This window comes from Mirounga leonina, unplaced genomic scaffold (genome assembly GCF_011800145.1).
Source record: "Mirounga leonina isolate KUSES-001 unplaced genomic scaffold, KU_Mleo_1.0 Mir_104, whole genome shotgun sequence".
Taxonomy (NCBI): Eukaryota; Metazoa; Chordata; class Mammalia; order Carnivora; family Phocidae; genus Mirounga; species Mirounga leonina.
The window spans coordinates 13,745,493-13,768,353 of NW_023270231.1; the positions used below are offsets into that span (position 1 = coordinate 13,745,493).

Here is a 22,861-nt window from a genome sequence, read left to right on the forward strand (position 1 = left end):
ATATAAATTATATTTCAATAAAAAATATTTGCTATGAAGAAGGATGTTCAAAGTAACATGTGGCTGAGCATTCAACAACGTCCCCAAAGAACACCACCTGCTATCTGCTAGGTCTCCTGTCACTGCCAGGGGAGAGGTGAAGGCAGTTCTAGAGGGGTGTTCCACAAATGAGTTCCTCACGGGGATAAGTGTAGGGCCTCACGAGGTAAAGAGTGTAACGGGCAGGTACCCTGAAAGAAGAGGTTCTGCTTGTCATTCCCATTGTGGGCATGGTGAAGGAGAGCCCAGCAGACCTATCTACACGAAGTTGGAAGGGAAGCGACGTGGGGTAACCACAGGACCCTCGGTGTGGCTACATCTCTGTGAGTGTTCTGCCTGGGTTTCCAAAGCACAAGAATCACCAGTGACACTGCTCACTCACATGACAAATGTTAACAAGGGCAGGTTCTGGGCAGGCACAACCTTACGGGCCAGAGCTCCTGTGCCGAGCACTGACATATGGTTTTTGTCTCAGGGGGTTTACTGTCTCATGAGGGAGACCAACATCCATTGGGTATCACTAAGGAATGTATAAATACTGAGACGATCACAGGGTCAGAGGAGTGTAAGAATGTGTGAGAGAGGCACTGAACAGGCTGGAGGGGCACAGAAGGCTCCCCTGAGCAGGTGACCCTATGGCTGATTGCTGAAGGATGAATGACAGTTCTAGCTGAGGAGGGGATGAGGGAGGTCTGCCATGACGAGGGGCTGAAGTAGATTTTAAGAGCCGAAGGAAGCCTCGGAAGGATTTTGAGCACTATCTGTATTTAAGAGGCTCACTCTGGCTTGCTCCAGAGTGAAGAATGTTTTCCCCTGGGGCCAGAGTGGAAGCAGGTGGGTAAGAGAGATCTTCAGGAAAGAGACGATAATGCCACGGGTGAGTTCAGCAGCCACGGGGATGAAGACAAGGGGAGAAACGAGAGGCCATAGTTTGAGGCGGTCCCCCACTGTCTCCCTTATTGCTCTGCATTCCTCCTCCAAGCCCTGCCGGGCCCTAGGAATAGTGATGTGGATGTGAACTCCCCACCATCATGTCCACGAACCACTCACCGCTGAGCAATGGGAGCTCCTGAGGTACAGAATTGGGTAACTCTGAGAATTCTCAGTGGGTAGGGGAGGACTACAGAGTGGAGCTGAATGGTTGGGTCTCTGTGGTGGACAATCTCCCACCCAGACATGCTTTTGGGATGCAAGAGGGACTCCTCCTCAGCCCTTGTCTTCTCCCTGCCCATTCCCCACTCTTGGGGTGGAAAGGAAGTGGCCTTACAACCACTCCCCACCAACTTGGCCCCCAACACAAAACCAAAGGCCCATAGAGACCTGGAGCACTTGGCTCTGGTCTAAGTTTAGTTTGCAGGCTCCAGTCTCTACTTTGTGGGACTGAAAACAATTGATTCACCTTCCCTGAGACTCAGTGACCTCATCTGTAAAATGCTGACAACAACCTCTGCCTTGTGGGATGGCTCAGAGAATGCAGTCAGACATTATCTGTAGAGTACCAAGCACTGTGTCTAAGTAGGTGTTTAATAAACATTAGTACATTCACTATGCGAAGGGCAAGGCTAGGACCAAAATCACTAATGCCAGTCTGTTATCCTCAGTCCCTTTTCTCACTCTGTCACAATGTAGAGAGGTAGTAATGCTGGGTCTCAGGATGCTCAAAGACTCAAGATGCATCTTCAGTTTTTGCTAAGATCCAGACCTGCAATCTCTCTGACATCTTACAATGTGGATGTGGGAAGAGGCATTCCAACATTCTAAGCCCAGGGGATGCTTCCATGAGATACAGACTAAGGCTGGAGGAGTGGCAGGGAATTTACCTGAACTTGCCACACCTGTGGGACCTCCATCCTCAGTCCTGTCACTATAGCCCTCACCCTATGGGAAGTGGGGACCAGCAGGGAAAAGGGTGGCTTCTGAGCAATAGCAGGTCTACAAGATCACAGGTGAATGGGAGCATGGAAACCACTGGGGAGGTGAAGGTTGCTGTGCGCATGATCAGGGCGGCCAACCCTGGATGGGCTTCAACATATACTTGAGCATTCAGGAGTGAGGGAATAGCTGAACAGTCAATCCTTGCATTTAGATTTGCTTCCATTTTTTTTTTTAAAGATTTTATTTATTTATTTGACAGAGAGACAGCGAGAGAGGGAACACAAGCAGGGGAAGTGGGAGAGGGAGAAGCAGGCTTCCCGCTGAGCTGGGAGCCTGATATGGGGCTCTATTCCAGACCCTAGGATGATGACCTGAGCCAAAGGCAGACGCTTAATGACTGAGCCACTCAGGCACCCCTGCTTCCATTTTTGGAAGAGATTTTTTTTTTTTTTTTTTTTTTAAGATTTTATTTATTTACTTGAGACAGAGAGAATGAGAGAGAGAGCACATGAGAGGGAGGAGGGTCAGAGGGAGAAGCAGACTCCCTGCCGAGCAGGGAGCCCGATGCGGGACTCGATCCGGGGACTCCAGGATCATGACCTGAGCCGAAGGCAGTCGCTTAACCGACTGAGCCACCCAGGCGCCCATGGAAGAGATTTTTTTTATATATACTAAATTGTCACTTATATCTGATCATGATGATGATGATAATAGTTAGTATGTATTAACCACTTACTTTGTTTTGTGTCAGGGGCTTTGCTAGACACAAAACATGTATTATTTCATTCGATCCTCTCAACAATTCTGGGGTAGGTAATTCTACTACCCCTTTGTACAGATGAGAGATTAAGGCACTTGCCTAAGGCTACACTGCTGGCCAGTGGAGAACCTGAGATTCCCAGGGAGGTAGCCTGAGGACACAGCCTGTGCTCTTAATTACTGAGCTAATCTCAAATGAAAATCAATGTTTCAGTAGTACAATTTGGGTAGCACTTCACAATGTTCTACAAAGAGCTGCAGTCCTAACTTTTTTCATGTGATCTCATAGAAACAACATCAGAGTACGTGCCTAGGTTCCCAACAGAGGGCTTGATGGCATACTTTTCTAGAAATGACCACAACTGCCCTACTTAATCAATTATAAATGGTATATTTGTACAATGTATGGTAGAAAGTTCTCTAGTGTGTGCCTATATCAAATAAATAAAGCAGTACAAGAACTAATCACATACATTTAATCACATTTTATTTACTTAGGCGCTCCTGGGAGAAGCCTAGCAGCACTGAGGGGCGGCTGGGGACTTTGAGGAAACAGGTAGAAGAATTGTGGGGAGAAGGTCTGAGTCCAGGAGCCAGAAAGAGCCCCCAAGAGAGGGGAGTTGCCATTTGAGAGAGATTTCCTAAATGACAGAAATAAGAGGACATGCTCTGAAAACACAAAAGCTGTCAGGGAGTGACATTAATGGGTGACAGGGAGTGAGGACTGCCAGACAGAAATTCTCTGAATAATGATATAGGTGCAGTTGACAGGGGCCTCTAACGTGGGAAGCACTCTAAGCAAAGATGTCCTGGACACTTTTTTTAAGTCTCTCTAAAGTACTCACATCTCAGAGAAAAAATGTTTTCACAACATATATTTAATATATGCTCATTTTGTGCTGTTTGTTCTCTGGGTCCCTAAAAACAAAGCACACTCAAAACATCAATTTAAAGAGAAAAGAAATGAAGATGAAAGCATCCTGGAATATTGTTCTTCATTTTACCTCTCCAAAGCTCCTAGGGATCTTCCTGGTTTGAACCTTAATTACGGAAATTCTCATTTGTATTACATGATTTATTTAAAACCCTGTCTTTCCAAGAGAATAAAATCCAGGTTTTGAAGCACCTCTCAAAACAATTTATTCTTCTCCACTGACTAACCGCTTTGGCCAGCAATCGTAAATTTATAGTACTTTATGCCAAAGCAAAACACTCTAATAACTTAATCAAACATTTAAAATCCAGCTCACAGCCATATAATAGACAGAAGCAGTTCTCTCAACTCTCTCGTTAAAGGTCAATTACCATTTTCATTCCAAACCTCCACATCTTGGAGAAGCCCAACACACACACACACACACACACACACAAACACACCCCAGCCCAACACACACACACACACACACACACCCAGAGACAGAGTGAGAGAGCGACATAAGCATTTTGAGATTCAAAACTTGGCTGACATATTCCCAGACTTAGAGCAGTTCCACTTGTTATACATTGAAATGAGAAAATGGATCTTTCAGCTATTTCTCTACTTCTAACAAAACAGTATAAAATAAAGAGAATAAAACAAACAAACCTGAAGTATTAATTCTTTTGGTCTTCAAGGCATTCAGGGGAAGAACTGGGCAGAATCTAAACCTCTATGTTGCTGTGCCCCCCACAAGGGTGGGAGTATAGAAATAATCATGATAATTTGCTTTGTTTTGTCTGTTTGCCTTTTTAGAGTACATAAGCGGGTATGTATTTTCTGACAATGCCCTTACTCTTATCAGACAGAAAATACTATGAAGCTTGTTTTCCAAATGAAAAAACATGCTTAGGCAATTTTTGATGGGAAAACAAGAATAGGAATTGGTATGTATTTGGTGTAGGGTCTTTGGCCTAAGAGATGGAAACAAGCCAATGAATAAAAATGTAGTCCTTTGGGGCTTACTTGGTCAAATAAATTGCTCTTTTCCTTCATCCATCACTCTTAGCCCGTGATGATGATAAAGAAAAGGAAGAGAAGGAGAGTCTGGGAGGATGCCTCCGTATACTGAGTGATAATTGTGCCAGTCACTGTGTGAAGCCCTTCCCATGGGAAATCTCATGAGCGCCTCATGAAGTGGGTTAGTGGAATCCACATGTGCATTTAACTCACAGGTGAACCCACATATAGGCATTCAGCAAAAACTAAAAGAAAAGAAGAAAGTAAGAAATATAAGGTACAGAAGGTCCTACAAATCATTCTTCTCAATGAACCTGTGCCCCCAAGTGACTTGGATGAGAGATGAGAACCTGCCCCTCCCTCAATCTCAGTCCTCACGTGCTGCTCACCGTGAGCATTTTGTTGATGGGGATTCCAGGGGTCAATGATGTTTTTCAGTACACAGTGGTCCCTACATGTCTTGTTTTTTTTTTTTTTAATTTTATTATGTTATGTTAGTCACCATACAATATATCATTGGTTTTTGATGTGTGATCCACGATGCATTGTTTTCGTATAACACCCAGTGCTCCATGCAGTACGTGCCCTCCTTAATACCCATCACCGGGCTAACCAATCCCCCCACCCTCTCCCCTCTAAAACCCTGTTTGTCTCTCAGAGTCCATAGTCTCTCATGGTTCATCTCTCCCTCCAATTCCACCCCCCTCATTTTTCCCTTCCTTCTCCTAATGTCCTCCATGCTATTCCCTATGTTCCACAAATAAGTGAAACCATATGATAATTGACTTTCTCTGCTTGACCTACATGTCTTGTTTATGGGAGATAGAACTGTCAATAATTTGAATACTTTCCATTTTTATCTTTCACACCAACTTTAGAAACAAGCCCCTATTTAAAAGGCAACTCTATGGGGTGCCTGGCTGGCTCAGTCAGTGGAGCACTTGACTCCTAATCTCAGGATCATGAGTTTAAGCCCCACACTGGGCGTGGAACCTAATTTAAAAAAATAAATAATAAATAATAAAAATTTAAAAAATAAAAATAAAAGGCAACCTACTCAATAATGATTATCCCCATTTAACAGATGGCACTTGGTAGCTACTGAGAAACTTGCCTGAGGCCTCATGGCTTGTAAGAGAAATGGGAAGATTTATCCCGGTTCAAATCCAAGTCTTTCCTAACTTTGAGTCCACGTTTTTTTTTTTTTTTTTACTGTTTTTTATTTAAAATCAATTTAATTTAATTAACATATAGTGTATTATTATTTTCAGAGGTAGAATTTAGTGATTCATCAGTTGCATATAATACCCAGTGTTCATTACCTCAAGTGCCCTCCTTAATGCCCATCACCAGTTACCCCATCCCCCCCACCTCCCCTCTAGCAACCCTCAGTTTGTTTTATAGTTAAGAGTCTTTTATGGTTTGTCTCCCTTTCTGATTTCACCTTATTTTATTTTTCCTAGCCTTCCCCTATGTTCATCTGTTTTGTTGCTTAAATTCCACATATGAGTGAAATCATATTATATTTGTCTTTCTCTGACTGACTTATTTCACTTAGCATAATACCTTCTAGTTCCATCCATGGCATTGTAAATGGTAAGATTTCATTCTTTTTGATGGCTGAGTAGTATTCCATTGTGTGTGTGTGTGTGTGTGTGTGTATACCACATCTTCTTTAATCATTCATCTGTTGAAGGACATCTCAGCTCCTTCCACAGTTTGGCTATTGTGGACACTGCCACTATGAACATTGGGGTGCTTGTGCCCCTTCTTCTCACTGCATCTGTATCTTTGGGGTAAATACATAGTAGTGCAATTGCTGGGTCATAGGGTAGCTCTATTTTTAACTTCTTGAGGACCCTCCATACTGTTTTCCAAAGTGGCTGTACCAACTTGCATTCCCACCAACAGTGTAAGAGGGTTCCCCTTTCTCCGCATTCTCACCAATAACTGTTGTTTCCTGCCTTGTTAACTTTTGCCATTCTGACTGGTGTGAGGTGGTATCTCATTGTGGTTTTATTTGTATTTCCCTGATGCCGAGTGATGTTGAGCATTTTTTCATGTGTCTGTTGGCCATTTGTAGGTCTTCTTTTTGAGTCCACGTTCTTAATCTTTAAATCATTAGACTAAATATCCACCACACACTCCAACTAAACGGGCAGATCTAAGGGCCTGTGGAAACTTTTAGAGAGTGGCCTTGCTGTTCTTGCTTCCCTCCTGAATGACCCCAGATGTATTATTCTTGGCCACATGATTTGTACTCCTATTTGATCTTCAAGACTTGGTTCAAGTGATGCCTCCTGGGTAAAGCTTTCTCTGGTCTTACCAGTAGAGGTGGTCATTCCTCTGTACTCTCAAGGGTTCACCATCTGCCATGTTGAAAGGTTTGTGTTTACATGCTTTCCTTCCTAAGTAGAGTGTAAGCAGCTTGAAGGCAAGGGTTCCACTGTATTCTTCTCAAAAACTCTAGCACTGACACAATTCCTGGTGGCATAGCAGATGCTTAATAGATGTTCATTACCTGGAATTGTCTGGAGATGGGTGAGCTGCCGTGGGGTGAAGTGGGAGAGGAAGTTGCTGGAGAAAGTTTGAAAATACCTGTCTTAGAGGTTCCCCAGGAACATGTAATCAATCTTTTTTTCCCCCAGAGACTGCAGTGAAATGCTTAGAGTATTTCCTACAAACCAGACACTGTCCTAAATCCTTCTCATGTATGCTATTTAGTTTTCACCCAACAACCCCTATGAGGTCGATATATAGATATTCTACAGATGAGGCAACTGAGGCTAAGAGAGGCTCATTAATTTGTCCAAGGTCACATACAAGTAAGTGTGGGCCAGGACACCAGAACCCACATTCCTTACTACTTCACTACACTTTCTTCCTACATATTCACTTAAATTCCTGCCATCACAAGGCTTACCTGAGTCTTGTTCTGCAGGGACATGGCCCCATCCCCCATTCTATGAAGTTATAGTTAGAGTTATAGTTGAAGAGTTTATGCTTAAGTCTCCCTACAACCTCCTCCTCATCTGCCTTGGTCCTTCAGTGCAGCCAGAGAGGAAAGGGCTTGGTGGGAGAGAACCAGGCAGGGCTGGCCAACACAGGCCTCTAGGCTCTGCATAGGGTGGTGAGCATTTTCTCCAGCTTTTATTTTTTTCCCCTAACATTTCCCTAGTTTTAAGGCTTCCCTTCACACTGCCTTGCAATTCTTAAGGAACCAATGGAGAATATATTCCAAGACAGAAGTTATGTTTTTTGTTTTTTGTTTTTTTTTTTTAAAGATTTTATTTATTTATTTGTGAGAGAGAATGAGACAGAGAGCACGAGAGGGAGGAGGGTCAGAGGGAGAAGCAGACTCCCTGCCGAGCAGGGAGCCCGATGCGGGACTCGATCCTGGGACTCCAGGATCATGACCTGAGCCGAAGGCAGTCGCTTAACCAACTGAGCCACCCAGGCGCCCTTGTTTTGTTTTTTTAAATAAGGAATAATAACATAAACCCATCAAAAATCTGTCAACAGTGGCGTTTCTGGTGTTGCCAGCTATATACCCATACAGACACTGGGGTTTTTTTCATGGACGTAGAGTAATTTAAGTGTAGACACCACAGGCGATAAATTGCACAAAGAAAACCCTGTCCATAATTCTGAGTTAATAACAATGGTCAGTGTTTAATGTTGATACAAATGAGGCCAAAGGAAGAAAAAGCCACATTCATGGGCTGTTGGAGTGTCTGGCCTCTAAATGATTGGCTCAAGGAACATAACGTATCTTAGTTCTGGTAGGAAAAGCAGGGTTCTATCTTATCAAGAACAAAATAAGTCTTGCAATAATTTAAAAATATATATTTGTGATACATATGCATTTAAATATATAATCTAATTATTTACTTCACATCTAATTAAAGAGTAAGTGGGAACTCTGGCTTAGAGCTAAGAACACCCTTGTGTTTTGCTCTTTGGAAAAACTGAGCTAACACCAAGGCAACTCAACCCCTCAAACATTGCATGCTACATTAACATTTGATAGAAGTCAAATTCCTCCCTGGCCTGTTTCCTTGTCTGTAAAATGGGGATATTGGATAATACAATATCACAATCTCATTCCACTTCCTGACGGTTATGTCTTCTTTTCCTAGCACCTGAATTTGGAATAGTCCTGGATTTAAATCTCGGCATGGCAAGTTACTTTAATTTCAGAGCTTCAGGATTTTTTTCTCTGAAAAGTACATGATAATTAAAAAAATACATTTAAAAATTTTTAATAAAAAATGTTGAAACATACAGAAAATTAAAAAATGTATTTTGAACTTTTGTACGCTCACCACTTAGATTCAACAGTTTTCATTTTGCTGTATTTGTTTTACTCTGTGTTCTTTATCGAACCATTTAAGGTAAAGTATGGAAATCAGGACACTTGATCCCTAAACACTTCTGCATGCATCTCAAAAAATTAAAAGGTTTTCCTATATAACTAGAGTACCATTAACACACTTAACAAAGTTAATAAACAATTCCCTGACATCATGTTCACGATACCCAATCCACGTTCAGATTTCCCCATTTGTCTCAAAATTTTATTTTACACATTTGTTTCTCCAAACCAGGCTTTGGTTAAGAGCCAGGCACTGAATTTGGTTGTTATATCCGTCTCTAAAGTCTCCTTAGAAAATAATTTTTTTTGAGGTATAACATATACATAGAAAAAAGCACAAATCTAAATTTTATGGCTAGAAGCATTTTCACCTAGTTGAACAGATCCACAAAACCTCTACCCAGATCCAGAAACAGATGATGATACACCCCAGAAACCCTTTAGTGCTCTCTTCCATTTACAGCCTTCCAATGAGAGGGTAAACACTACCCTGACTTGTAATACCATAGATTAGTTGTGCCTGTTTGGAAGATTATATAAATGAAATCAGGTAATATATATTCTTTTATGTCTGGCTTTTGTCACTCATTCTGTTTCTGAGATTTATTATGTTGTTACATACAGCAGTTCTGTGTGTGTGTGTGTTGGGGTAATTTTTCATTTTCCATCAGGCTATTCCATTGTATGAATAGACCACAAACTATTTTTGCTCATGCTGATGAGCATTTGGCCTGTTTCCACTTTGGGGCTATTACAAATAGTGCTCCTATGAACATTCTTGTGTAGGTCTTTTTATGGGATGTATATCCAGGAGTGGAACTGCTGGGTCATGGGGTATGTGTATGTTCAGCTGCAGATGATACTGCCAAAAGTTTTGCAGAGTAATTGCTTTAGTTTTCTTCCTCAGAGATTTGTATTATAAATGTGATAGAATGTCTTTGACTTCTGTATTTATCACTTCCTCTTAAATCCTCTTAACCTCTATATTAACTTATTGATTGAAAAAAATTACTCATTTTCCATTTCTCTTAAAGCATTTATCTCCCCTCAAATTGCATCTAGATGAGTATGTATGCATGTATTTTTGGTGTAAAACAGTAACATTTATTTTGCTTATGAATCTATAATTCAAGTAGGGTTTGGCATAGTGAACTTTTTTCAAAATAAACTTTATATAGAATAGATTTAAATATACATAAAAATTGGGAAGACAGTACAGAGCACCTATACATCCCACACCCAGTTTCCCCTATCATTAACATTTTATATTAGTATAATGTATTTGTCACAATTAATGAGCCAATATTGATACAGTATTATTAAGTCAGTCAATACTTTATTCGGATTCACTTAGTTTTTACCTGTATCTTTTTTTTTTTCTGTTTGAGGATACCATCCAGGATGCCACATTACATTTAGTCTTCATGTCTCCTTATGTTCCTTTTGGCTCTGACAATTTCACTGACTTCTCTTGTTTTGATGACTTTGACAGTTTTGAGGAGAACTGTTCAGATGTTTTTAAGAATGTCCCTCCATTGGAATTTGTCTGTTGTTTTTCTCATTAGAATGTAGTTATGGGTTTTTGAGATAGAGATCACAGACGTAAACTGCTATTTTCATTACATCATACCAAAGGTACATATTATCAGTGTGACTTAGCACTTTGGATATTGGCCTTGATCATCTAGCTGAGGTAGTAGAGTATGTCATATTTCTCCACTGTGAAATATCTATGCTCTGCGCTCCCCTTTTCATACAGTACTCTTTGAAGGAAATCACCATGCAAAGCCTACATTTAAGGAGTGGAGAGTTATGCTCCACCTCCTTAAGGGCAGAAAATCTACATAAATCACTTAGAATTCTTCTGCATGAGAGATTTCTCCTCTCCCTGTTCATTTATTTGTCCAATCATTTATTTATGTCAGTATAGACTCATGGATATTTTATACTTTGGTTATAATCCAATACCAATTTGTTTATTTATTGCTGAAATTATTTCAGCTTTGGCCATTAGGAGCTCTTTCAGTTTGCTCCTATGTCCTTTTAACATATCCCCTAATTGTGGGTTTTGTTTTCTTTTGTTTTGTTTTGAGCACTTCCTTTCTGGCACAATCTATCTCATGCCCAGTCCTAGAATCATCCCATTTCTCCAAGAACCTTAGCTCCCTTTTATTGGAGAATGGTATTAGAAACCAAGATCTGGGCACGAGGTGTGCTCATTGCTATTGCAGTGTCATCATTTCTAGGCTCTCCTACTAATAAAGCAAGGAAATATGTGTGTACAAACATGTACATTTACATACCAATATATTTCTATGTATATATCCATCTATATTAAGTGAACATATCTATATTAGGCTAAACATTTGTTTATACTGATGTCTCCAACTCTAATCGATTGACATAAGGATCATTATAGTTTTCTTCATTGCCTGTCTGTAACCACCCATTTCAGCAACAAGAAACCTGTCTCTACCATCCACCATCCATTGTTCAATTCCAATACACATGTACAGTGACTTCAGAATTGTTAACCCATACTCCTTTGGGAAACAACTTTGTTAACCACAGTACAGTTCTTATGTGTGATTCCTTTTGCCTTTTGTCTCATACATTGATTTCCAAATCTACTTAGGTCAGCACCTTTCCCCCATCACCTTCAAGAGGTTGATTCATACATTCATCACAGTCTGTATTCCATCTTGGGATCCTCCAATTTTCTAAATAATTTTTAGAAATGTTCATGCAGGGTGCCTGGGTGGCTCAGTTGGTTGGGTGTCTGTCTTTGGCTCAGGTCATGATCCCGGAGTCCCAGAATCGAGTCCCGTGTCAGGCTCTCTGCTCGGCGGGGAGTCTGCTTCTCCCTTTGACCCTCCCCACTCTCGTGCTTTCTCTCTCACACACTCTCTCTCTCAAATAAATAAAATCTTTTTTTAAAAGAAATGTTCAAGCATTAAAGTTGACCCTGTATGCTATAAAATTCTATGGGCTTTTATCAATACAAATGTCATATATTCACTATTTCAGTATCATACAGTATAATTTCACCATCCTAAGCCCCTCCACCCTCATGGCTTCACCTATTCAACCCTCCATCCCCTCTTCTTCCCTGAACTCCTAACCACTGAACTGGACTGCAAATATGACTGTGTTTAGCTTTGTAAGAAACTGCTAAATTGGGGCGTCTGGGTGGCTCAGTTGGTTAAGCGACTGCCTTCGGCTCAGGTCATGATCCTGGAGTCCCGGGATCGAGTCCCGCATCGGGCTCCCTGCTCGGCAGGGAGTCTGCTTCTCCCTCTGACCCTCCTCCCTCTCATGCTCTCTGTCTCTCATTCTCTCTGTCTCAAATAAATAAATAAAATCTTAAAAAAAAAAAAAAAAAAGAAACTGCTAAATTGGCTATAGCATTTTGCATTCCCACCAGCAATAAATGAGAGTTCCTCTTACTCTACCTTCTCATCAGCAATTAGTATTATCAGTCTTTAGTATTTTAGCCATTGTAATTAAAGGGGACAGTGCTATTTCATTGTTGTTTAACTTGCATTACCCTAATAAGAAATGATATTGAGAATTTTTCATATGCTTATTTTCCATATACATATTTTATTTGGTACAGTACTTATTTAAATCTTTTGCCCATTTCTTTCTCTTTGTAGGGTAGGGGTGTTTTCTTGCTGTTGAATTTTTAAAGTTCTTCATATATTTTGCATGCAAATCAGATAAGCATTTTGCAAAAATTTTCTTCCAGTCTGTGACTTTTCATTCTCCTAACAGTGCCCTTTGTGGAGCAGAAGTTTTTAATTTCAATAAAGTTTAATTGATCAATTTTTTTTCTTTTGTGGACCATGTTTTTGTTGTTATATTGAGAAACACATTCCCCAAACCAAGGTCATGTATATTTTTTCTCTTGTCTCTCTTAGAAGTTTAATAGTTTTAAATTTCACATTCAGGTCTATGATCCACTTTGAATTAAATTCTGTGTAAGATGTAAGGTTTGTGCCTAGGTTCAATTTCTACATATGAACATCCAATTGTCCCAGTACCATTTCTTGAAAAGACTATTCTTTCTCCATTGAATTATCTTTGCCCTTTTGTCAAAAGTCAGTTAACTATATTTGAATGGGTCTGTTTCTGTTTTGTTTTGTTTTTTTTTATTCTGTTCTGTTAATTCATATGTCTATTACTTCACCAATGCCATCCTGTCTTGATTACTGTAGCTTTATAGCAGGTCTTGGAATTGGATAGTGTAATTCTTCCAAGTTCATTCTTCTTCAGAATTGACAGCATATATTTTGAAATTAGTTCTTATATTTCAAAATTTTTCCCTGAGTTCTTCATCCCTCCTTTCACATTCTATTTTTCTCTAATCATCTAATTTCTGAATTTTTAAAATTCAAATTTATGTTGTACTTTTATAGTTTATAAGACCTTAAATTTGTGTCGCTAGTTTTGAACTATTCTGTTATAGTTTTCATCTGTTTTGTGGGTACCTCTCTCTTGCATGTTTTCATTGTTTCTAGAAGGGTTATTATACTTCTTACTATTTTTTTTTTTATTTTTCTTATGAAAAAACACATTGTATGTGCTTCAACAATAATCTTTTTGGTTGCTTATTTCTTAAATGAAAGAAATTCCTGTAGTTTTATGAGGGAGGGGTGGGAAGTGATAGCTTTCTTAGCTTCAAGAGTCTAGAGTTCATCCTTGTTTTTTTTGCACAAACTAATGAAAAACATGGCCTTGGATTTTCTAAGATCTAACTCTTCTGGTGTTTTCTAACACTTTCATCAAGAAGTTCTCTTTTCATTTCTACTATTGTTCCTGTTCTGATCAACTATACTCAGGAGTTTCTTATCAATGCTAGGTCTTTCTTTGAAAAAGAGCCCTGTTTTTGTTAGTTTGAAGAATTTATAGGGCCTGGAATACTCCAAGGACTATCAGTCATTATCACATCATGGTTCCTTTGTACTTACCATGAATTGGATCTAATCCAACTCCCTTCCATTTTTGGCGGCTTTTCTCAGGTTGGCCACTGTGTTTTCCAATGAGTACATATTGGTTATTTAAGCAATCTCCTGTTTTCAGAGTCATAAGAATTTCAGAGGGCTTCCCTCTGCTTTGTCCCACACAGATGAGATAATACAACAGTCTTGTAACCATCAGTTGTTTTTCCCTGCCTACTTAGGGGTTTACTAAGATACTGTGTCAACTACTTTTATTATGGATGTTGTGTATGTCTTTGGTTTTGCTACCCTAGTTGTTCAGCATTTTTTAATTTGGGAGAGGATTTTCAAATATTAAACCAATCTGGTCTTCCTTGAATAATCCAAACTTGGCTGTAATACTTTTCATGTACTACTAAATTCACTTTGCTAATATTTTGTTAGAAAATTCATATAAATATTCATGAAATATGTTGGTTTATATTTTTTGAAATGTTCTTGTTGGATTTTGCTATGAAAATTATATTGTCCAAATGACAAATGTCTATTCTTTTTGTACAATGAATTTATGTTAAATTGATATTATTTGCTCCTTAAAACTTTGGTAGTATTCACTAGTGAAGCCATCTGAGTCTAGATTGTTTGGTGGAATGTTTTAATTAAAGATTTAATTTCTTTAATAGATATAGGACTATATAGATTTTCTACCCTTCCTTGCCTCAGTTTTCAATTCCACTTAATCTTTAAAATCATTGAACTAACGTTCTTCAAAATCTACTCTTATTATCACTTTAATCTGTAAAATCCATAGATATGTCCTCCTTTTTATCCTTCATATAGGCAATTTGGTCTTCTTTCTTTTTTGTTTTCTGATCAGTCTTGTTAGTTTTTGTAATTTTATTGTGTCAAGAATGAAAGTTTGGCTTTTCAGAGTTCTTAAACTTTATATATATGTTTCTATTTCATATGCTTTTGCTCTTACTGATTTCCTTCCTTCTACTTTTTTGTTCTTTTTCTAGTTTCTTAAGATGGATACTTTCATCAAGATTTTATCTGGGTGATGGGTATTAAGGAGAGCATGTGTGGCGATGAGCACTGGGTGTTATATGCAACTAATGAATCGTTGAACACTACATCAAAAACTAATGATGTATTATATGTTGGCTAAATGAACATAATAAAAAAAAGAAAAAAGATTTTATCCTTACTTCTTTTTATATATATGATAGCATACATATATCATAAATTGAATAATATAACTTAAAGGCTATCCATTTTCTTCTGAGCATGGCTTTGGCTGCAATCCATACACTGTGATATACTGTGTGTTTATTAACATTCAGAAAATATGTTTTCCAATTTCCCCTATGATATGTTCTTTGACTCAGACGTTATTTTGAAGTATAGTACTCAATTTCCAAATATTTTGAAATTTTCTAGTTATTGTTTTCTTATTGACTTCTTGAATATTTCTACTGTGGCCAGAGACAATACTCCATATGATTTCAACCCTTTGATATTTTTGAGACCTGCTTTGTAGACCAGTGCTTGATAAAGGTTTCATATGCACTTGAAAAAAATGTTTATTCTACATTTTTCTGTTTGCAGTGTTTTCTAGGTATCAATTAGGTCAGCTTTGCAAACTTTGTTATATTGTTCCATATTGTTACTAACAGTATTTCATATTGTTACTTATAATAGTCTAGATTGTTACTAATGATTATATCTCCTTATCCTATTAATTACAAGAAAAGTATTTTAACTATGAATGTAAACTTGTCTATCCTTTTAATTCTGTCAATATTTGCTTTATGTATTGTCAGGCTATGTTTTTAGAAACATACAAATACAAATTCTCTGCATTTTTCTGGTGTATTTATTCCTTTGTCATTTTTTTTTTAAAGATTTTATTTATTTATTTGACAGAGAGACATAGTGAGAGCAGGAACACAAGCAGGGGGAGTGGGAGAGGGAGAAGCAGGCTTCCCGCAGAGCAGGGAGCCCGACGTGGGGTTCGATCCCAGGACCCTGGGATCATGACCTGAGCCGAAGGCAGACGCTTAACGACTGAGCCACCCAGGCGACCCTCCTTTGTCATTTTTACATAGCCCTCTTCATCTCCAATAATGTTATTTTTTTTAAAGTCTATTTTATGGGGGTGCCTGGGTGACTCAGGCGGTTAAGCGTCTGCCTTCAGCTCAGGTCATGATCCCAGGGCCCTGGGATTGAGCCCCATATCAGGCTCCCTGCTCAACGGGGAGCCTGCCTCTCCCTCTCCCCCCACCCCCCACTCAGGTTCTCGCTCACTAGCTGTGTGCTCGCTCACTTTCTCTATCTCTCAAATAAATAAATAATCTTAAAAAAATAAAATAAAAGTCTTTTATGTAGTATTAATAAAGCCATACCATCCTTCTTTTGGTTAGTATTTTCATGGTATCTTTTCTATCCTTTTACTTTCAATTTTTCTCTATCTTCTTGTTTAATGTTTGTGTTTGTAAAAAGCATATAATTATTGTTTGTTTTTTTAATCCACTCTGTCTTTTAAATGGAGGATTAATTCATTTACATATACAGTAATTATGATATTTTTTGTGTTTAAGATCATCTTACTATTTGTTTTCTCTTTGTCTCATTTGTTCTATATTCCTTTTTCTTTCCTTTTATCCCTTATTTGAATTAACCATATTTTTCTTTGTATCATTCTATGTCCTTTCTCCCTCTATTAGGTTATTATATTTTTAAACTGTTCTTTTTAGAGGCTATCCTACAGGTTGCAACATGCATCCTTGATTTAATAAGGATATAAACATTAGTGCTATTATCACTTCCTGGGTAATTCAAAGATCTTAGACCACTTAAACTCCATTGACCCTCCCAACTTTTTGCTACTGTTTCTATCTTAAGCTTCTTTTAATCTACAACAGTCAACTCCCATCTCTTTCATGACATTGATTTTTTGAAGAGACCAAGGCAGTTGTCTTATAGAATGTTCCATCTATAGGATTTACTTGTTCCTCTTGGTTTCATTTAACTTGGTCCTCTAACCTGTCTACTCTTGGGAAATCAAAAGTGAAATGTAGCTAAATTAGATATAGGGGAGACATACTTAGCAACAATACTTTATAGCCAATGCTTTGAATTTTATATTGTCACATCAAGGACACAGTAATTTTAACCTCCTGTGTTTCCAAAAATTGTTGTATGGATTAAATGAGACGGCATATGTCAAGTGTCTATGAGGCTATCTGATACATAGTAGGTAAAGAGCAGAGTTTCTCAACCTCAGCACTGTTAACACTCTGGACCAGATAATTTTCTGTTGTGGGAGCTGTCCTGTGCATTGTAGGATGTCCTGTGCATTAGCAGCATTCCTGACCTCTACCCATTATATACCAGTAGCATACTCCAGTTGTCACAACCAAAAATATCTCCAGACATTTCCAAGTGTCCTCTGGGTGGGGGGAACTGGTTCCAGTTCAGACCACTAGTATAGAGCAAAAACCCAAGTATTGGATAAGTATTCCACAAGTACCTACTATCCTGCAGTGTGCAAAGCTTTGAGATTAAGACCTAATGAAACATGATTTCTGACTTCAACATACTCATGGTTTTGGAGAGAGACAATAGGCAAGTAGGGAATTAACAGATAAGTGCTGTGATAAGGACAACCACTGTTGTATGTGAGGAGAGGCAGGCAATTCAGTCTGCCTCAGAGGCCCTTTCACGGAAGAACAGAGAACTCTGATTTGAGACCCGAGGGACAGAATTCTCTCCTCTTTAAGGCTCAAGAGATCAAACCAATAAAGCCCATTCATAATGAAAATCAATACTTCAGAAATGAATTATCAAAACCCATATAATTTTCAGGCTGCATTTCAGTGTATGATCAATAAAGATGAATCTACTACCAAATACAGAGACACAAGTAAGGTAAGTCAGGAGTGAGAGCTGCAGATGGCACAATCAGCCATCTACTTCCTCAGTTGTTAGCAGCAAATATGTTATATTTTCCCATTCTATAGCTCACAGTCTGTTTGGGGACAGACTGGGTAACTAACACCAGATTAACACGTCAGGATAATGTCACACACACCCTCTCTCATTGACATTGGAAAGCCTTGACTAAGGAGGCCCATCCAACTGTGCATGCTGGTCCAGCCACCTATACTTTTCATTCTTCTTCCTGCCCAAGTACTTCTTTAGATCACTTGCAGTATAAATCAGAGACTGGTTAGCTGTTCACTAATTCTGCTTCCTCTATTTCCTGGGCATATAGCTTTATTACATTTCCTAGCCTCTTCTGCAGCTTACTGTGGCCATGTGAACAATTTCTAATCCAAGGTATGTAATAGTGGAAGTCATATGTACTCTTTCCAGGTCTGGCCCATAAAAACCTCCCATGTGTAATCCTTCGTGCTGTTTTCTCTTCCAGTGGCTTGATTCAGACACCCATTGGTACCTTGGTAGCCAAGGTTTAAAGATGGCAGAGCTGAGGAGTGAAAGGAGCCTGTGTTCCTGAGTCTCCCCTTGGAGGAGAGAGGCCCAGCAACCAAGAATGCCCTTATTGGGTTGGATATGAATAAGAAGTAAACTTCTGTGTTAAGCCGTGAGATTTGAGGGTTTATCAAGTACAGTAGCAAGCATTAGCCTCCTAATACACCAAAGTAAAGAAATAGCCAGGTTTACCCTGCAATTGTAAGCCCCTCAGTCCTGCAGACATGCACGGTATTTCTGCTGTGTTCACCAAGCCAAAGAAAAGCACTTTTTGCCAGCAAATTTCACTGATATTCCCTGGAGTTAGGTGGGTATGTGAGAGGCCATTTGCAAGGCCATTGCTAAAGATCACACTTCATCTAATGTCCACAGCACAGAAGTATGAAAGGGCATGGGCTTTGATGTCAGACAGATGTGGCTCTGAATCTTGGCTACCCCCCGCCCGACAATTCTTTGGCTTCATCTCCCTGGGCCTCTGTTTCTTCATCTGCAAAATGAGGGTAATAAAACCTCATAGGGATTTAGCGGGGATAAAACAACAGATAGCATATAAAACATCGGCATAGTTCCAAGCATGTCCAAGGTACTCAATTATCAATTAGGTCCCTCCCAACAATCATGAAATGCATAAATTAGGAGTTTATTTACCCTTCTAATCAGAAGACTAAGCAAGAGGTGGCCTTTTCACAAAGAACTATATATTTATTCTTCCATAGAAATGTTTAATACCTCATACAAAGGAACCAGGTTCAACAAATACTTTTATTTTTCCCTTGGTCTAAATAAGGAGAATTTAAGTTTCAAGAAACTTAAAAATATAAGCATAAACAGAGGCAGCATTCATTATTTTTAGAACTCTTTCCCTTTATAGAAATAAATGTCGTATTTTTAAACCAACAACAGATCATACAGTGACCTCTGACCCAGATGGAGAGCAATAAATGAGACGATTCACACAAAGCAGGGGGAGTACAGGGTTTTGCTGGACAATACCCGTGTTGCCCCAGATACAATGAGTCCAAGGGAAAAGATGGCAGATCACAAAGCTAACACGTTGGTGGCAGGCCCTCCACCTGACCCAAGCCCATCTCTGTAGCTGAGATTTGGCAACAGGACAGGTAAATGGAGCAGGATCCTTCTAGGGAGGTTGGTGGAGCAGTGAGCTGTCACAGCCCTGTGCCCCAACTGCAGGGACAAGAGGCTGAAATGTCAGGCCAACCAGGATGCAGAGGGAAACATGGAAGAGAGCCGCCCACCGGCATGACTAAGTGCTCTTGGGGACAGGCCCCACTTAGAGGGCAGGAAGCAAATATCCAGATGTTATGAGCTGCCAGGTATGATTAACTGAGGAAAGGTGAAGCTGCCCACTTAACCACCTGAGCAGCAGCCCCACCCGAGTGACCCAAGAGGTTTCTGCAAATGCATTAATCATCAAAACCAGTGGAGGCTCCATCCATCTCCATCCCCACCGCTCTTCATCTCTCCCTCTGACAGTCAGAAGAGCAGCCTATTTTTAAACCCTGGCACCACTTTCCCTCATGGAAACATGGGGGCTTCCTGACACAGGCTGATGCTCAGCGGAAATGCAGGCACACCGAAGGGCCTGCCCACTCTCCCACCCTTCCTCTCCCTGGAGGGGCAAAGGCTGCTCGGGGACAGCGAATATCTAACACCGGCCTCCATGACAGCGAAACCGACTGCCAGCTTCCATCCTCGGCAAAAGGGAGGCTTGGGCAAGAACCAGCCCCATGTACAGATATCAATAGCAACAGCTCAAGCCTGGGAAGAAGAAAAATAAACCCCAGATGCCAATTCTAGCATCTTTTAAAGTAAAAGAGTTTAAAAAAAAATAAAAGAAAAAAAAAGAGCTTAAAAGGATCTCAGTGTCTCTTTAACATGTATCTAACGTGCTTTAAATAAAATAGCAAACATTTCATTAAGCATTGGAGACTTTTTCTTGGCAAGGTCGCAATGAAGTCAATTTACCCAAAAAAAAAAAAAAAAAAAAAAGAAGAAGAAGAAGACTTTTCAAGAAAGGAGGCTGTATTATACTTACAATCGCTCCAGCTGCTTCAGATCCTGGAAGGCGCCTCTCTCGATGATGCTGACCTGGTTGTCTTCCAGATGCCTAGAACCACAGAAACAGCAGCGGTCAAGGACAAGGGGCCTCAGGGGTCCTGGCGCTAGGCTTCAGGCCCGGCAGGCAGGGCCACTCAGCCCCTCCCACAACACTCTGCCCTGCCCCTCACCCCCCAGCCAGGATCAGTCTGGTGGGACAAGATAATTCACATGCCAGCTTGGTGTCACGGTAACCAGGGTTTCGCCGCCTGCACACTTCTACCTGACAGATTGGTTTCCATGCCTCTATTTTAAGAATGTTCTCAGCAAATGTCCCCCCAAGCACTGCAGGATGTTGCACAGAAAAGGAAGAGGTAAAAGCTGCTTCTTATAAAAACCACACATATATTCAGCATCTCCTCCCTTGGAGCTCCCTCCTCTAGGGATGCAAAAATACTTCATTAAAAAGGGCCTCTCTGTGTACTCTGTCTCTGGGTCACCTACTGGAAAGGGTGACCCTACTGTTGGACAACTGCCTGTACTAGGAACTCTCCTCGCCCAGGGCCTGGCTGTTCCCAACGTGAGGGTGATGGTCACGAAAGCTAGTCTAGCCACAGTCTCTGCTGACCTCCAAAGTCCTCCATGCAGATGATTAAAAACCTAAACACTTTGCTTAAGTGAGGTTGTTTCAAGCATGTGGCATACCCTAAGAATTGAGTATACAATGAAACATTTGTTTCCCTAACTTAAAACACACACACACACACACAATGGCAGCTTAAATAGGATTAGCTAGGCTAAGGGAAACAATGAGGGAAGGGAAGCAATGAGGTTGTCCAGTTTCCATCCAGGACCAATCCTGCTGGCTGAATGAGACTTAAGGGGATGCAGTTGTGTTTGAAGGATGTGTCCTTGGAAGTTGGAGTTTAGGAAGGGCTGTGGGTGCCCCTGGATTACAAAGGAGGAGAGGTGCCCTGAGCACCTGAAGGAAAAACAGAAGGATGGAAGGCAGCTTTAAGGAAGGTTGGCCTTCATTTCAAAATGATTCCATCCATGCTTGCCCACCACCTCTGAGGCATTTCATAACCCCTGTACTTCTTGGGCTTAACACTTGGGTCCTTGTGTTTATTTTCAAGTCCATCGTCCCCACTATGCCTAGGGACTAAGAGGGTAAGAACTTCTGTTCGTTCTCATACTCCTTGCCCTACCACATTTGCCTAGCGCAGCAGCCACTTAATAAAGGCTTTTGAATAATGAAAAACTAAAGATGACTTGGGGCCACATAACATATTGATTTTCTATCAAGGAAAAGGCTAGTCTAGGACATAAGAAGTGTCTGACTCAGACGATCAGAGTGATAAGGGTATTTTGTTTGGGTTCAATGATATTTCACATTTTTTGTGACTTTTTCACAAGCAACTAAAAATCAATTATCTCACACATACACACACACACCACAAAAGAAACTCCTTTTGAAAATTCAGCTCCTGTGTTTCCAAATACCAATAATTGGTGGGAACTAAGTATGGGGTCAGGCAAGGCACACGGGCCCCTCAGTCTGCCTCAATCCTCACCCACTCCAGTTCATACATTCATGTCCCTCTGGCCCCTTACAACTTAACAGATACAGACATCATGGAGTAGGGAAGCTAAGAGACTCACCCAGGGAGAAATTATTTGGATAAAGTCATACAGCCAGCTAGGATAGACTCTTTAACCCCCCAGTCTGGTGTGCTTGTCAAATCTGGCGTAAAAACCCCTGTCCTGCTTTCTTACCAGCAGATGGTGTGGCACTGGGCTATCTAATCAACCTCTCAGGGACTCTGTTTCCTTATTTATAAAATTAAAAAAAAAAATCTCATAAGTCCTTGTGAGGATAAAAATGGAATAGAGTGTGTAAATTATCTAGTCCAGGATCTGGTATACAATTAGAGGCTTAATAAATGTTCTTTTTTCCTTCCCTTGTCTTTCTCTCTATTCTGCCATATGGCAAGGAGGGCCTTGGAATGCCAACAGACTCACACTAGCACATCTCGCTAAACAGGGAACCAGTTCAATATTAGTGACTAGGGATTTGTTGAGCTGGGTTTTTACTATCAGTCAATCCATCACAGTGCTTGTTGTTGTTAAGTTCCCAATTATAACAAGGAGCAACCCTAGAGTGACTGAGTGTGATATTCTTTTTTTTTTTTAAAGATTTTATTTATTCATTTGACAGAGAGAGTCACAGCAAGAGAGGGAACGCAAGCAGGGGGAGCGGGAGAGGGAGAAGCAGGCTTCCTGCCAAGCAGGGAGCCCAATGCGGGGCTCGATCCCAGGACCCTGGGATCATGACCAGAGCCGAAGGAAGATGCTTAACGACTGAGCCACCCAGGCGCCCCTGAG

The 22,861-nt window shown here is 40.3% G+C and overlaps 1 protein-coding gene across 2 annotated transcripts in view; it reads right to left on the minus strand.

The window, feature by feature from the left end:
- SLIT3 (slit guidance ligand 3) overlaps positions 1–22,861 on the minus strand; it is a 597,503-nt gene that overhangs the window by 525,701 nt on the left and 48,941 nt on the right. For both annotated transcript variants that reach the window (XM_035013944.1, XM_035013938.1), the window contains exon 3: positions 20,475–20,546. In XM_035013944.1, coding sequence (XP_034869835.1) covers positions 20,475–20,546 — 72 coding nt within the window. The remainder of the gene's footprint in view (positions 1–20,474; positions 20,547–22,861) is intronic.